Raw genomic sequence first — 17,966 nt, 5'->3', positions numbered from 1 at the left:
TTCTTAATTCTCTGCAGCAATTCCTCACTTAAAATTATGATTATGTTTCTGAAAATCTCAAATTTAGGTGAGGTGTGCTTCCTGCAGCAACAAATGTGAAAACCAGAATTCAGTTCCTGCTGACAGGTTTTGCTCAGGAGAGAACAACCAACAGGTTGATATACTGCACTACGCATGTGTAACATTGTGTATTCCTAGGTGAAATAACTTGCAAAGTAAACTGTAAAATACATCTGAGCAGGAAATTACTTTAAAACATTACGTTGACGGAATGGGATACAAATCATAATTCTTAGGTTCATAACCAAAATATCTTGTAAGGTGAAATATGTGTAAAAATATCAATAAAAATGAAACTTACTTGAAGAGGTTTTAACTCACCAGGGTCCATCTAATGACACACATTGGTCAATGCAGGCTGAACTACTTGCACATACCAAGACCTACCAGTAGGCAGAGTCCAAGACTTCACAATGCAAGTTCAGAAAGCCATCCAGGAGAAAATGAGCACTGGAGACTTTAAAGGTAACAGAGTTGGGGAGACACAGAGCTGAGGGAACAGAGCAATGAGGAGGAACCTGGGATGGGATAAGAACCAGAAGGTGACCAGGGGGACCATATGCTGAAGCTTGGGAAAGAAGCTGTAAAAAGGCAGACGATACAGGAGGTCTATCACAAACAACACTGAACTGAAACTCAATACTAAATTAAAATATTATTGCTACTTCATTTCATTGAACTTTAACTCAGTCAATTTTATACACGACCTTGCTGTTTGATGTCTTGATGACAATTCATACTGATGGTCTCTTTCCCCAAAAGCTAGAAAGAGGCACTCTGCCTAATCAGTTAAAACAGGATTTGGTAGGGAAAGAAAAAAGCAGAAATTGCTGGAAAAGCTCAGCAGGTCTAGCTACATCTGCAAAGAGAAAACAGAGTTAATGTTTTGGGTCTGGTGACCCTTCTTCAGAACTTGGTAGGATTTTGTAATTACTCCCTAAAATGTTTTTTTTAAAGAGAAAAAAAACTCCCAAGTCCGTTCACCATAAACAGGAAAACTTCCACTGGGGAATATCTCTGTAAATCATCTTTGTAACTTTTACAGTGCCTCCAAATCTGCCTTTTAATATTCTGTCCAAAAGTACATGACAACTACTTTAAGTGAAGTCCATCTAAGATTCAAAGCAACTTCTACATTTTTATCTTTTAATATTATATTAATATTAATATTAAACCCTACTGCTTGATTGCAAACTGCAAATGCAGGTCTCTTTAGGATGGGAGCAGCTGAGAGGGAAAAAAAAAGACACGAAGTGGTGGGAACACGCTAGAAGTTGCAGCGCTGTGAAGAGAGACCAGTAATGACTTTTGGCCAATTCTTGCTCCTTTCAGCCCTTTTACCATTCAATCGTAGCTCACCTGGTTGTGGCCTCAACTCCACTTTCTTCTCAGCCCCAAAAAGCCTGGACACATGCCTGTAAAAGGTCTGAATTTATTCAAGTCTGAGTTGGATGACGACCCAGTCTGCAATGCTTTCCACCAACGGAAAATTCCATAGACTAACATTCCTGAGATTGCAGCCACATAAACATAGCTGGTAGGACAAGTGACAAGAATGACACAGCCAACAGTGGAATCATGCCTTAAGCGAGTGAGCATAAACTTGGCAGATGAAATATAACGTGGGAAAATATAAGGTTACTCACCTTTGCACGAAGAATAGGGAGCTGAATATTGCTTAAATCAAGAAAAACTGCATAAAGCTGAAGCATAGAGAGATTTGGGAGCTCTCATTCATAAATCACAAAAAGCTAGCATACATGTTCAGCATGGAATAAATGGAATGTTGGCCTTTATTTCGATAAGAATGGAGTATAAAAATAGAGAAGTCTAGCAAAACTTTACAAGGCATTAACTCAACTATGCTTAGAATATTGTGAACAGTTTTCTTGCCCTTACGCAAGAAAAGATATACCGGCATTAAGGAAGTTCAGAGAAGTTTCACCAAGTTGATTCTGGCTTTGGAGTGACTTTGTAATGAGGAGAAGTCGAGTATGTTGTTTCACAGAAACTAGGAGATGGAGTAGATCATCCTAGTCTCAAGTCTCACTCAATTCCAGTTACATCTTTTAAAATGTCCTGTACATTATACACATTGGAGTTTAGAAGAATGTGAGGCAACCTAACTGAAATATACTTGATTCTAAGGGGGCTTGTTTGTGTAGCAAAAGAACGGTTGTTTTCCCTTTTAGGAAAGTTTAGGACATAATCCTAGAGTAAGGAGTCACCCACTTAAAACAGATTGGGGGGGGGGGATTTCTTCTCTTAAGGGGTAATAAATCTACTGAATTCTTTACCACAGAGAGCTGTTAAGAATGGGTAGTTAAGTATATTCAAAGCTGAGATGACAGATTTATAACTAGTAATGGAATCAAGAGGTATGGGGAATGGTGGGATTGAGGATTCTCATATCATCCATGATCTCGCCGAATTGCAAGACAGACTTGCTGGGCTGAGTGGCTTAATCTTATAGTCAAACAGAAAAATAGTCTCCTCCGCTCAGTCTTAGAAGGGAGACCTCATATTCTTAAACTGTATTCCCTGGTTCTGGTTTCCACAACCAGAAAAAAAACAATCATCTCGGTATCCATCCTATCCAGTCCCCTCAGGATTAGAATGTTTCACAGAAACTAGGAGATGGAGTAGCTCATCCTAGTGTCAAGTCTCACTCAATTCCATTTACATGTTTTAAAATGTCCTGTACATTCCAAGTGCTAGTCACAGTAGAACGAGCAGGATATCTCCGATGAACACGTGACCGGGAAGATGGTGCAAAGGGGAGGGTTTCAGATTCCTGGAACATTAGGACTCATTCTGATGGAGGTGAGACTAGCAGAAACTATATAGGTTACCTGAGCAGGATCACGACTGATACCCCAGGATGAACATTTGCCAGGGTTAGGGCAGGTTCAAACAGAATGGCAGAGCAGTGGGTATCTGAGCAGGGTGATGAAGTAAAAAGAAATAAGGATGGTAATTAAAAAGAGCAGTTAAATGCAAAAATGGTAGACAGGATAATCTAGGTGAGAGGAAAATGAGGCCATAATACAAAGAAACAGTGAGATGATTAAAAACAGCTAAAAGACAAGTCTAAAGGCTTTATGTCCAAATACACAAAGCATTCAGAATAAGATAGAGGACTTGAAATTGCAAAATTAAGGCAAATACATGTTCTAGTGTCATTATAGAGAGACATAGTTACAAGACGACCAGATCTGGGAACTTAAAACTCAGGAATATTTGACCTGTCAGAAAGACAGGAGGCATGGAAAAGGTGGTGGAATAACACTGTTAATAAGAGATGAAACAAAGACAGTTATGAGAGACGACCTAGGCTTGCATGATGTAAAGTTAATTTTGGCTGAGGTAAGGGAGAAAAACACACTGGTAGGAGTAGTGTACAGACTCTGAAACAGTAGTCACACTGTGGTAAAAACAGTTTAAATCAACAAATAATTGTGCCATGTGAAAAGAATACAGCAGTAATTATGGGTGGCTTTAATCTTCATATTGATTGCACTAATCAAATTGAAAAGATGAACTATGACAACAAATTCATACAGCGCATTAGAGACAGCTTTCCTAGAAAATACGTCATGCGCAAACCAGGGACCAGCCTATCTTGGATCTGGTGATGGGTAATAAGGCAGTTTTAATAAGTGACTTTGGAGTAAAAGATTCCCGAAAAAGTAGTGAGCAAGCAAATACTTGAGTTAAGTATTGCTATGGTACAAGTTCCTTCTCTTCGTCTACAGTGATGGTGGAAATCCTGTCACAATTCCCTACTTAGGATCTTCCTGGTTAGCGGGTTGGCCTGACTTCTGATGGTACACGAACCTATTCATCTTTCAAGGAGCAGATCCAAGCCATACGTAAAACATTCCAAAACAAAATTTATGGAAAAATTCTGCACAAAACTTTAAAAGAAACAGCAGGCAGAATAAAGAGAGTTGCTGGTAAAATTAATAGTAGGTCTGGATGAACATAGTTAAATCAAATTACTTTAATAGTATAATTTAGTTAAGTATAAAAATGTATTGGTTCCATCTTACCACAGGAATGGAGGGTGTCGCCATGGAAATCAGATGCAGTCTGGGTGGCACCAACTGGTAGCGGTGCAGGTGGACATGTCCAGAATGGTATTGTGGGAAGTTGGATGTCACCCTTTCTTCCCTGTGAATCCACAAAGGTTAATAATTACATCAAAAGATCCAGTTCTCATCACAGGACTGCTCTTAGGGAGAATTCAGTGAGTAAATGAGCTTCCACAGAAATTACCAATTGCCATCAGGCCAGCATTGATTGAGGAACTGTCAAAGCCTCGAACAAACATTCATCAGTTAAAGATTTGATGTGCTGAAATATTCTCTGGCTCTAGGAGCAAAGTCAAAATTCAGAAAGGGTGATAGTCTCATCTGAGGGAGGACTGGAACATGCAACACTGGGGCAGGGATGCTGAGATACATGTCTTGCAATTAGGTGCCCTCACAGCTTGGAACCAGCAAGATGCAAATCACAAAAGAAAACATCTAAAAGCAAGCCAAGCCAGAGATATTATTCAGTCATCAACGTGCAGCTTTATTAATGTAGTTATGAATAGCACAATGGTCAGAGATCAAATGTCACACTTTATATCCACTGCTTGAATTAAGCAAATTAGACCAAATGACAACAAGATTGGCAAGATAACAACAAAGTAAGATGCTCCTGCCAGAGCTCCTCTGCTTTGCCTGTTCTTTTTCTCTCTTTTTCTTCTTTTCTCTTCCCTTAGCTCCAAAAAGTAAATCCTAGAACAACTGGCAGGCACGGTCTGCGAGCCCCAGGCAGAGACTAGCACAGGGGAGGCAGGCCTGGAGCTTACCTTGGAGGAGCCGAGTGTTGGTACGGAATGGACTGAAGGCTCAGAGTCGAGTGGGGACTGCTGTTGAATATGGGTCTGGCGCAGTGGTCAGACCAGATGCAGAGGCGCTGTACAGAGATGTTACAATGTAATGTTTATGATTTTTTTTAAGCTGCTAAAAAGTCAATCCTTTAACAATGTTTTATTTCTAACTTATATCTTGAACTCTGTAAAGTAAAGCAACTACTTTTTATACCTCTTTTGTATCCAAGATTTGTACCTATGTACTTGTATCTAAGATAAGAGGCAGACATTGTAAAAGTTTTTCCCTGTACTTCTACAATGGAGTAGATGTGACAATAAAGGATATCCTATTCTATTATAAGATATAGGAGGAGAAGAAGGCCATTCAGCCCATTGTGTCCACTCCACCATTCAATGAGATCATGGCTGATCTGGTAATTCACAAAGCAATTTTCTTTCCTTTCCCCTTGATTCCCTTACTGGATGAAAAAGTTGCCTCGAAAAGCCTGGATTATACTTAAAGAACCACCTTCTAATGGCCTCTGCAGTAAAGAATTCTATGTAATTATCACCTTCAGAGAAGAAATTCTTCCCTATCTCATTCTTAAATGTGTAATGGGTTGAAGTGTTCTGAGAATAGGCAGGGAGGTGGAGCTGATGCTGAGATGAGACCAGCCAGGATTGCATCAAATAGCGGAGCAGGCTCAAGGGGCTGAATTGCCTACTCCTGCTCCTAATTCCTAAACGTCTTACACCGAGACTCTGCCCATTGGTCCTAGAGTCTCCCATAAGGGGAGACAACCATTCTGCACCTAACCTGTTAAGTTTCCAAAGTATCTTGCATGTCTCAATAAGTTCGTCTCTTATTCTTCTATATTCCAAAGGGGGCAGGTTCAATCTACTCAACCTCTCCTCAAATAAGGGAGGAAACAGCCTAACAGTATTATCACTGCCCTGTTAATCCAGAGACCCAGGTAATGGTCTGGGGATGGGTTTGAATCCTTCAAGGCAGGTGGTGGAATTTGGATTAAGAGTCTAAGGAGGACCATTAAACCATTCTAGATTGTCAGAAATGCCCATCTGGTGTGCTGTACTGCCATCTGGCCTACATGAGACTCCAGACCCACAGCAATGTTAACAACTCTGAGCAATTAGTGTTGTAATAAATGCTGGCCTAGCCAGCGGTGCCATCATCCTGAGAATGAATAAAAAAAAGTCCCCAAGTAAAACAGTCCCTCCATCCCTGGTATCAGTCTGGCAAACCTTCTTTAGATTGCCTCCAATGCCAGTGTATCTTTAGACTGACACAATGGCTCAGTGGTTAGCACTGCTGCCTCACAGCACCACATCCCAAGTTCAATTCCAGCCTTGGGGCAGTCTGTGTGGATTTCTGTTGGGTCTCCGGTTTTCTCCCATTGTCCAAAGATGTGTAGGTTAGGTGGACTGGCCATTCAAATTATCCACAGTGTCCAGGGATATGCAGGCTAGGTGGGCTAGCAATGAGAAATGTGGGGTTATATAGATGGGAGGGTATAGGGTCTGGGTAGGATGGTCTTTGCAGGTTTGGTGCAGTCTCAAAATCGGTCAAATAGCCTCTTTCTGCCCTAGAGGATTCTATTATCTTTCTTTAGATATGGGATCAATTCTTTACAGCAGCCCAACTATGATCTGACTGGTGCTTTGTTTAGTTTTAACATAGAACAAAGAAACATAGAACATTACAGCACAACAGGCCCTTCGGCCCTCAATGTTGTACCGACCTGTCATACCAATCTGAAGCCCATCTAACCTACATTATTCCATGTACGTCCATATGCTTGTCCAATGACGACTTAAATGTCAAAATCTCCAAACTTTTGTGCTCCATTTCCTTTGAAGTTAAAATTTTATTTGCATTCTCTACCGTGCATTGAACTTTCTTTGCTAGTTTTTGCAATTTATGGCCGAAAATTCCTCTATCTCTCAGTTTTCCTCCATTTAAATAATATTCAGATCCTCTATTCTTCCTTCCAAAGAGTATAAGTTCACAACTTCCCACATTATATTCTCCGCTCCACCTTTTTGCCCACTCATTTCACCTGTCTACACGTTCCTTCGTGCTTGTTTGTGTCGTACTCACTGCTTGCCTTTTTACCTATTTGAATCATTCGCAAATTTGGTGATAGTACTGTCACTTTCTTCATTCAACTCATTAAATATATGTTGTAAAATATTGTGGCCCCAGCACGAATACCTACAGCACACAACTACTTACAGGTTGCCCTCAAGAAAATGCCTCCCTTATCCCAACTCAGTCTTCTATTAGTTGGTCAATCCTCTGTCCATGCTAATATACTACCTGCAACACTAGGAGCTTTCATCTTATCAAGTAACCTAATTTGTGGTACCTTTTCAAACACCTACTGAAAATTCAAATATCATACATCCACTGTTTCCCCTTTATCTATCTAATCGGTTGCTTCTGTAAAGAATCCTCAGAGATTTATCAGGCGTAATTTCCCCTTCATAAAGTCACACTGACTCTGTTTGATCATAGTGTATTTCTAAATACTGTGCTATTACACTCTTTATAACAGACTCTATCATTTTCCCAATAATAGATGTTCAGCTAACTGGTTTACAATCACCTGTATTCTGTCTCCTTCCCTTCTAAATTAAAGGTTCCACATTGGCAGTTTTTGAATGTTCTGGCAGTTATCCAGATTCTAAGGACTCCTGGAATATTACTGCCAGTGCATTCACCAACTCTGTAGCTACTTCCTTCGATATCCTAAGATGTATTCCATTAGCTTCCCTAGCACTTCTTCTCTACGATGGCTATTGTATTAATTTCCTTTCCTACTTTTGCCCTTGAATATTTACTAATTTTGGAATGTCTTAGTTCCAGTCATTTCCAATAAATAAAGCAAATAAAAGATATGAATCAGGTTATTTTGAAATATACCACATGGGGGAATAATACAAGCAACTGATTCATTGGCATCTCAGAATAATCAATGGTCTTAGGGAATCTTTATTATTAGGCATTAATAAAAACAAAAAACTGCTTTCACTGGAGATCTGAAATAAAGACAAAGTGTTGGAGCACATCAGCAGGTCTAGTACCAGTTCTGAAGTAGTCCTGGACTTTGGACAGTAATTTTGTTTCCTTCTCCACAGATGCTGTCAGAGCTGCTGAGTTTCTCCAGCATTTATTACAACATCTTTTCTTCAGTTCATAGAACAGAATAGTTTCTGCTCTCATATGAACTGTAATTCCCTAGTCTGTGACTCAAGGACTGGTTCTACTCTGCAACATCACAAAAGAGAAATTATGCTCGTGCAATATTAAGCAAGTTAAAACTTACCGGACTGTTTCCATCCAGTGGTTTCTCTGGATCTCAGGGCCCCTTTGCTGGTACACCGAACACTGTTGTTGCTGTTGATAGACTGAGCATTGCTGCTGTTGCTGATACACAGAGCACTGTTGCTGTTGCTGATACTGGTACACAGAGCATTGTTGCTGTTGCTGATAGACTGAACACTGTTGTTGCTGCTGATACACAGAGCATTGCTGTTGTTGCTGCTGATACACAGAGCACTGCTGTTGCTGCTGATACACAGAGCACTGTTGTTGCTGCTGTTGTTGTGGGGTATTGGCTGGCACTAACGGAGGGTTCATTAGCACAGGAGGAGCTGCTAGGGGTGGCTGCTGAAATGGTACCATGTGTAGAGGTGGCACTGGCTGCTGAGAAGTTGGCACAGATGGAAGCTGTTGAGAAGAAGTCGGTCTGTATGTTGTTGAGATTCCAGGTTGCATGCGAGCATGGTAAGATGGCACTGGTCGTGCAATGGGATAACTGGTTGATGTGGGAGGTTGACAGGACAGGCTTGCTGCCTGAGTCGTGGGTGTGGGACGAGCTAAAGCCCTGGAGAAAGCAGAATCTAAAAGAAAGCAAACAAAAGCAAAATCATATTTAGGCAAATTCAGTAGGAAAAAAATGTTGATTCATAAAATATAAAAGTTGTTAAATTTGTTTCATTACATCACAGCACAAGCAACAAGTTTCAGAAAACTCTCAGAATTGTTAGAGTGAGGAAAGAGCCATTCAGCCCACTGTGTCAGCACCAACTCAAAGAGCAAGTGATCCACTTGTTGGAAATATTGTCAATAATTGAAATGAAACATATCTAAAATATATCAACTCTATCCTATCAAACTAATTTCAGCCACATCTATCAGAAAACTGCGCCAGCAAATAAAAACGAACCATATTTTCATTACTGTCTTTCTAGGCTGCTTGAGTAGTCAGGATTTTATACTGATGGCCTCTAATTCGAAGAGCTCCTAAAAGTGGAACTATCTTCCTTAACCTGTCTATAATAAAAGTAAAATACTGAAGATAGAAGAGACCTGAAACTTTTTTTAAAAAAAAGTGCTTGAGACACTTTGGAGATTAATCTCAAGTGAATTCAAAAGTTTAACTTTGTTCATCTCTCCACAGATCTTGCCAGCCCCTACAAAGCTCCAGTACTTTCTGTTTTCATTTCCTCAAAGCCACCTGCTCCAGCCCTTTCACAATTTTAACAATCTCTGACAGTCTGCACTTTCCTAGATATTAAAGCTCCAGCTAATAGCTGCTTCTTACTAGTTTTGGTATCATTCTGTAAATGACTTTTTCCAATTCCTCCAATACATTCAACTAATTCTACAACATGGCAACCAGACTATTTACAGTACCCCAAGAGAGATCAAATCAAGTTTCTATATAACCTGACTACTTGCACATAAATGAAACTTAATGGGTCCTTTATTTTATATTTTATGGGTCACGGACCTGGTGGCCAGGCCAGCATCTATTGCCTGTCCTTAATTGCCCTATTCTAACTCTACTATTTAAGAAAAGTGGTAAAGAATAATCAGGAGAACAGAGGCTTGTCAATTTATTATCAGTTGTGGGAAATTCTTAGAATCTGAGATTAAGACGAAATGACAATGTTATTTACCCTGGAGGGCAGGAGTCTGAGGAATGACCTTATAGAGGTTTATAAAATCATAAATAGGGTGAATAGCCAAGGTCTTTTCTCCAGAGTACTTTTGGGAGTCAAAAACGAAGGGAATAGATTAAGGTGAGAGGGGGAGGATTTAAAATTTTCAGATTTAATATCTAAGAGGCAGCCTTTTCACACAGAGGGTGGTGTGTGTACGGAATGAGCTGCCAGAGGTGGTGGTGGAGGCTGATACAATTACAACATTTAAAAGGTGTTTGGATGGGTATGTGCATAGGAAGGGTTTAGAGGGATACGAGCCAAATGCTGGCAAACAGGACTAGATTAATTTAGGACATCTGGTTGGCATGGTCAAGTGGACCAAAAGGTCAGTTTCCATGCTATAAACCTCTATGACACTACGAGCGTTAGGAAAGGACAAGGAGAAGCACTGCATCACAGAAATGTTCGGAATTTAAATAGGAAAGTTAATGCAGAATCCTTTCAAATTGCTAGTCGCATTAATAGGAGTTTATAACAAAGTATCAAACATTTGAATGCGATATTGAAGTTAATGATTGTGGACAAATGAATTCATAAGTGACAACAATAAGGAATTTAATTATGCAAAAATAGTATTCCATTCTTGACTTTATACATTTCAACTCAACTAAAGCTCCGCTGTCCATAATCCTTTCATAGGAATATAACAAATAAAGACAGGATAAGCCCACAAGGCACCACACATTTGCTGTGCCATTTAATACAATCACATCACAGCTTCAATACTACTTTCCAACTACATGACTCTCAGCACCATCAATGGAGCAATCCCAACCAACTATGGTAGAGAATTCCACAGATCCATAGCTGTGGAGTGAAAACATTTGCCTCATATCAGGCATAAATAACCAGGCCCTTATCTCTTGATTCCAAGTGTTCTAAATTTCTCCTCTCTATAATCAGCCGAATCACAACTAGAGTTGTGCACATTTCTAGGAGTTCCCCTCTCGGTTTCCTGAACCGAAGAAAGTGTAGGTCCAATTTACACAGCTTCTCACCATCAGACTACCAAGGAACCAGGCTAGGGAACCTCTGCTATACTGCCTCCAATACAAATGTATTCTTCCTCAAACATCAAAAGTAAAACTACACAATGTCCTCCAGGTACTGTCTTATTGAAGCTTAATACAGGAAAACTTTATTACCATACTCCAGATCCCTTGCAATAAAAATCAACATGCTATTTGCCTTCCCAATTACTTGTTGCAGCTACTACAAAAACAAATAACTTTACACTTCCCCACATTATACCCCAACTGTTACCTTGTTGTCCATTCACTTAAGTGCTTATAACCTGCGTCCCCTCAGTTTGTATTCCCACCTAGCTTTGTACCCATCAGAAAAAAAAATCAGATGCATTACTCTTAGTCTCTTTCCAGGTCATTAAAGTAAATTGCAAATGGCTATGGCCTCAGCATTGCTCTTTTGATTTGATTTATTATTTCACTGTACCGAGATACATGTGACAGTTTCTTTTACATTCAGTACAGGCAGATCATACCATATAAAATGCATAGGGTAATAGAACAGAGCAAGAAACACAATGTAAAAGAGCAGAACAATTATAGGATATGTAAGATCTGCCGTAAAGAGCTCACAAAGAGTCACTGTGCGTTTAAACCATCTTGATGAAGGTACATCCTAGCTGCACTCCTGGAATTCTCCACCCCCCACCTGATTTTCATCCTGTAAAATTCTCCTTAAAAATTCAACTCATTGAAGATGATTTTGGTCTCCTAATAACTCCTCCTTTGTCTTTTGCTAATGCTTCTGTGAAGTGCAGTGCATTTTCATTTCAAGCTAATTTCCAAATTTTTAAATAATACATAACTAGCAAAATGGAAGGGCAATGTGCAAACCAAAATGTTGTTCAAAAGATGGCAAGGATACAAATCAGAAATATTGAAATACGGAAAAGAAAATTGCACAGTGTCAATAATAATGAAAATCAGAAAAAGGGAAAGTGAAAGCGACAGGAAGTATGGAGTTAATTGGAAAGATAAGCAGCAGGATAGTATGTGTACAGATGTGTTTAAGCTCGAGGCAGACTAGGAATACACAAAAAGGAAGGATAGCTTAAGACATCTTAGGATTTCCAATATCTCTAATAATAAGAAAGTTAGCATTAAGGCACTCTACCTAAATGCTCGTAGTATTCACAACAAAGTAGATGAATTAATGGCACAAATCATCTTGAATAATTATGATGCAGTAGGCATCACAGAGACTTGGTTGCAGGGGGTTCAGGACTGGCAGTTAAACATCCAAGGACTAACAACTTATCGAAAAGACAGGGAGGTGGGCAGAGGGGGCGGGATTGTCCTGTTAGTTAAGAATGAAATTAAATCTATGGCACTGTATAGGGTCAGATGATGTGGAGTCTGTGTGGGTGGATTTGAGGAACCACATAGGCAAAAAAAAAACCATAATGGGAGTTATGTACAGACCTCCTAATGGTGATCAGGACCAGGGGTGCAAGATGCACTGGGAAATAGAAAGGGCATGTCAGAAAGGCAAGGTCACGGTGATCATCGGGGGCTTCAATACGCAGGTGGACTGGGTGAATAATGTTGCCAATGGATCCAAAGAAAGGGAATTCATGAAATGCTTACATGATGACTTTTTGGAACAGCTTGTGATGGAGCCCACAAGGGAGCAGGCTATTCTGAACTTAGTGCTAGGATATGAGCCAGACTTTATAAAAGATCTTAAAGTAAGGAAACACTTAGGAGGCAGTGATCATAATATGGTAGAGTTCAGCCTGCAGTTTGAAAGAGAGAAGGCAAAATCGGATGTAATGGTGTTACAGTTAAACAAAGGTAATTACAGGGGCATGAGAGAAGAACTGATGAAAATCGACTGGAAGCAGAGCCTAGTGGGGAAGACAGTAGAGTAACAATGACAGGAGTTTCTAGGTGTAATTGGGGACACGGTACAGAGGTTCATCCCAAAGAAAAGAAAGGTTATCTGCGCGCGCGCCGGGTGGGGGGGGGGGGGGGGGGGGGGGGGGAGGGCAGGATTAGACAGCCATAGCTGACAAAGGACGTCAGTAAATGTATCAAAGAAAAAGAGACAGCCCACAAAGTGGCCAAGAACACTGGGAAGTCAGAAGATTGAGAAGGCTACAAAAACAAACAGAGGATAACAAAAAGAAAAATAAGGAAGGAGAGGATCAAATATGAAGGTAGGCTAGCCTGTAATATTAGAAATGATAGTAAAAAAGTTTATTTCAACACATAACAAACAAACATGAGGCAAAAGTAGACATTGGGCCGGTCCAAATTGATGATGGAAGGCTACTGATGGGAGATAAGGAACTAGCTGAAGTTTGCCGATGATACCAAGTTAGGTAGACAGATAGGTCGTACTGAGGAGGTGGGGAGGCTGCAGAAAGATTTAGACAGTTTAGGAGAGTGGTCCAGGAAACGGCTGATGAAATTCAACGTGATCAAATGCAAGGTCTTGCACTTTGGAAAAAAGAATACAAGGGCAGATTATTTTCTAAACAGTGAGAAAATTCATAAAGCCGAAGTACAAAGGGATCTGGGAGTGCTAGCCCAGAATTCTCTAAAGGTTAACTTGTAGGTTGACTCTGTGATTAAGAAAGCAAATGTAATGATGTCACTTATCTCAAGCAGCGAAGTGCTTCTGGGACTTCATAAAGCTCTAGTTAGGCCCCATTTAGAAATACTGTGTCCAATTTTGGGCCCCACACCTCAGGAAGGACACACTGGCACTGGAGCATGTCCAGCGGAGATTCACATGGATGATCTCTGGAATGGTAGGTCTAACATACGATGAACGGCTGAGGATCCTGGGGTTGTATTCATTAGAGTTTAGAAGGTTGAGGGAAGATGTAATAGAAACCTACAACATAATGTACGGCTTAGAAAGGGAGGATGCTGGAAGGTTGTTTCCATTAGGCAGGGAGACTAGAACCCGTGGGCACAGCCTTAGAATTAGAGGGTGTAAATTTAGAATGGAAATGAGAAGACATTTCTTCAGCCAGAGAGTGGCGGGCCTGTGGAATTCGTGGCCACGGAGCGCAGTGGAGGCCGGGATGTTAAATGTCTTCAAGGCAGATATTGATAATTTCTTGACCTTGCAAGGAATTAAGGGCTACGGGGAGAGTGTGGGTAAGTGGAGTTGAAATGCCCATCAGCCATGATTAAATGGCGGAGTGGACTCAATGGGCCGAATGGCCTTACTTGCACTCCTATGTCTTATGGTCTAAATACATTTAGCAAGAAATAAGCTTACTCTTTGGGGAGAAGTAAAAAGAAGAGAAGAATGTTCAAGTATATGGTGAAAAAGTTTAAGATCGGAGTTGAGGGCCAGAGGCATAAGGTATGAGGAGAATGAGTAGACATTAAAGGATATGGGGAGTAAATGGAGAACTGGCATATTTAAGCAATGCTTAAATAATAAGTTATTTCAATTGTAAATAACAAGTGGAATTAATTGGCTGTCCAAAGAAGATGGAATGGATATAATAGCCTGTTTGAGCTCTTACATTCTACAAGTCCTGAAGTTAAACCCTACAACTGTACAACTCCTAAATGAATGTACCTGTGAGAAACAGAAAGAGGCAGGTTATACATACACCCTGATGAAACAGGTGGGTGACTGGGGGACTGGTGAGGTGCATTATTTCCTTGGTGACCCTGGATTTCAACTGCTGCCTGGTTTCTCCGAATCTCACTCAGCTGGATGGTGGACTGCTGCCAAAATGCTGAAGCAACAAAGGTAGGTGAATGAACTGTGCTGTGCTGTTCTGAGCCAGACTGGCTGCTATTACCCTCATTTGGGGGAGTGTGCCAGATGCTCGGTGATAAAACAGTCGGTGTCTGCAAGGCCCTGGGCTGGGCTGTACCAGAATGGTTTCCATTCACTTCCATCTCCTCAGAATTATGGGCATGCCAAGATGGTGCCTGGGCAGCGCTCTTCTGGGCACCTTCAACCCCATCAACATCTTCGACTAGGTTAGTGAGATCACATGAAGAAGCCTAAAGTTACAATAAGGGAAACAATCAGTAGAGACACCAAAAGGTAACACTATCAGCTTTCAAGAATACTCAACATCAAAATTCACATGAATGGCACAACAAACATCCTTTACCAAGTTGGATGTGGCAGCAATGTTACATTAAGACACCCACAACCGTCACCTTTCGACTAGGCTGATGTGTGCACTCAAACATGTCCTCCAATAAATCAACTGACTCACGAGCAGAGATAACATGGTGTGAAATTAAATGGAGAAGGGTCTCAAACCGAAATGTCAAACTTCCCTGCTCCTCTGATGCTGCTTGGCCTGCTGTGTTCGTCCAGCTTCACACCGTATTATTTCAGATTCTCCAGCATCGGCAGTTCCTACTACATCGGACTCATGAGCAGGATTTAAGGAGGAGGGCAATACCAGCTTAGGTCAATCCTTGCACTGCAACTGAAATCATGATTTCAGGGATGTCACAAATTACAGCTGAATGTTATTAACCAGGCTTCCTCAAAGAGAGCCGGATATGATTGATAGTGTCAGCAAAGCACGGTTTTGGAGTGTCCATTGTTGGTGGTGTAGAATTCGAGTTTCTAGTCAAATCTATGCTTTAAACAACATCCTTCCAAATGAAAATGTTAAAGACTGACTGACAGTTGGAGGATTTAATTGTCACAAAACTGTGGACAAGGGAAAAATGTTTCTAGGACCCATCTTGGGAATTACATCACAACTTCTTAGCCTCTCACAAACCACCTCTCCATTTTTTTCCAGCCTTGGCGAGAAAAATGCTTACCTGATTCCCCTGGCTGGCTGAAGACTCTCCTCCTCTTAAGTTAGTATCACTGAGCACAGACTGTGACCTAGTTGGTTGAACATGCTGGAATTCTGGTGGTGGAAAGTGTGGATGAGGTTGGTGGGTCCACGATTGATGGCTCTGACTGAGGAATTGGTTGTGGGAATGAAGATGGTGGGGCTGAGAATGCTGGGCTTGGTATGTTTGCCCCTGGACCTGCTCAGTATGATACTGCTGGAAGTACGAGTGGGCAGGGCAAGGCCGGTGAGAGCCCAGTCTGGCGGAGCTGCATCGACAGCGCTGGGAGCAGCAAGCACTAAATTTTGTGGCTCTCTGATGTTGGCACGATGGTGACATTGCACTGATAGAAGTCATTGCCATCTCCCCTATATAAAGAAAAATTAGTTAATACAGTATATATGGAATGGAAAATCCAATTGTAATGTCAAGGGGAAGTTTAAAATAAAAGCAAAGAAAGTCACAAGATTTAACATTTTTTACTTCAGATAAGTCAACCACTTCACTTCCTGAATGGGCCATCACACTGCCCCCTACCAGGGATGCAAACCATTCAGCAGACTGTTGGCTACTACTGGCGTCCCTAAAATTTAGGCAGCAATTCAGTCCCGAGATCTCTAATGGCAAACAGAGCTACAGAGACAAAATATAGTAGCCGCTTCAGACAATTACACAGAAATAGGCTATTTACCAGCTCTACATCAGCCTCCTGACTTCACTCCTAAGTAATTTTGAAAATTTAATTTTGAAAATTTCGCTTTACCTATCCTATTGTGTTGTTTTACCATTTTAATAACTCCATCAAATCTTTTTTCAATCTTTTAAACTCAATGGGTTGCAGCACTGTTTAAACATGCCAGGTTTGAGAATGAATCCTTTTAGACCAAGTATCACTTGGTGAATCTGCTGCATTCCCAACAAGATCAATTCTTAAGGTGCAGTACTCAGAACTGGATTATGCAAATATGGGCTGAGATACAGTGGAAGGAAATGATGCTTTAAATGCCTCTGAAACATTCCATGCGCTTTCAGCTTCACCAAAATCTAAACTTGAATAGTCTCTGCAATGGAATCCGCAGATGTATTCTGTAAAATAATGTATCCACCCAGGGATGCCGTTATTTGAATTTTGACAAGATACCGTAAGGTGTTGGCATTTTCTTCTTGTAACATTCCAAAACAAAGTACAAGAAATAACACATCTAGTAAATAATACTTTTCAGATTGAGTTTAGAGTTCTTACAGAATTGTTATGCACAGCTTAAGGCCGTAGCTTGGCAGAGAAATTGTTTTCTTTCCCTCTAAAAGCAAAAAGCAATCCCTCGAAATATCAAGGTATCCTGGTTCAGGCTTCAATATTGACACTCATTAACTGACAGCACAATATCTTGCACCCCCTTACTTCTACAAGTGTCTGTTAAGGACTAAACAATGACCCTCAGCGTCAGGTAAGCTAAAAGATAATCTTGAGCTAAAGTAATAGACGAAAGAAGAAGTGATCACCACGTCTCAGGTATCTGCCCTACATTCATTGGTTAGGAGGATTTCAACAGCTGATTGGCACAGAGTAAACTACCTACCCTGGAAATAAAATGTATTAACCCAAGTTTTGGGAGAGGACAATTGTGATCTGGCAGTTGCATTCTTCAAATGGAATATCAAGCAAGGAAGGTCACCTAAGGTTACTCCACAGCGTGGATCACTCCATCAACCTCCGGATCCAACGCATCATCCTCCGCCACCTGCAATCTGACCCACTACCAAAGACATTTTTCCCTCCCCACCCTTATCAGCCTTCCAGAGCGACCACTCTCTCCGGGACTCCCTCATCCTCTCCACACTCCCCACTAGCCCCACCACCCCCAGCACCTTTCGCTGCAACCACAGGAAGTGCTAAACCTGCTCCTACACCTCCCCCGTCACCTCCATCCCAGGCCCCAAGAAAACCTTCTAAATTAAACAGATGCTCACCTGCAGATCCGCTAACGTGATATATTGTATCCACTGTTTCGATGCGGCCTCCTCTACATCAGGGAAACCTAGCGGAGGCTTGGAGACCGCTTTGTGGAACACCGACACTCGGTTCACAACAAACGATTACACCTCCCAGTCGCGAACCACTTCAACTCCCTCTCCCACTCCCTGGATGACATGTCCAGCCTGAGCCTCCTCCAGTATCACAACGATGCCACCCAACAACT

At 41.1% G+C, this 17,966-nt stretch overlaps 1 protein-coding gene across 3 annotated transcripts in view; it reads right to left on the bottom strand.

Annotated features, from left to right (window-relative positions):
- Positions 1 to 17,966, bottom strand: part of LOC125465679 (E3 ubiquitin-protein ligase arkadia-A-like) — a 71,021-nt gene that overhangs the window by 25,896 nt on the left and 27,159 nt on the right. For all 3 annotated transcript variants that reach the window (XM_059638469.1, XM_059638468.1, XM_059638470.1), the window contains exons 7-10: positions 15,748 to 16,133; positions 14,754 to 14,961; positions 8,272 to 8,848; positions 4,113 to 4,233 (exon numbers count right to left, since the gene is read on the bottom strand). In XM_059638469.1, the coding sequence (XP_059494452.1) occupies positions 4,113 to 4,233; positions 8,272 to 8,848; positions 14,754 to 14,961; positions 15,748 to 16,133 (1,292 nt within the window). The remainder of the gene's footprint in view (positions 1 to 4,112; positions 4,234 to 8,271; positions 8,849 to 14,753; positions 14,962 to 15,747; positions 16,134 to 17,966) is intronic.

The sequence above is a fragment of the Stegostoma tigrinum genome, chromosome 30 (genome assembly GCF_030684315.1).
Source record: "Stegostoma tigrinum isolate sSteTig4 chromosome 30, sSteTig4.hap1, whole genome shotgun sequence".
NCBI classification, from domain to species: Eukaryota; Metazoa; Chordata; class Chondrichthyes; order Orectolobiformes; family Stegostomatidae; genus Stegostoma; species Stegostoma tigrinum.
This window is presented reverse-complemented; position numbering and strand designations above follow the sequence as displayed.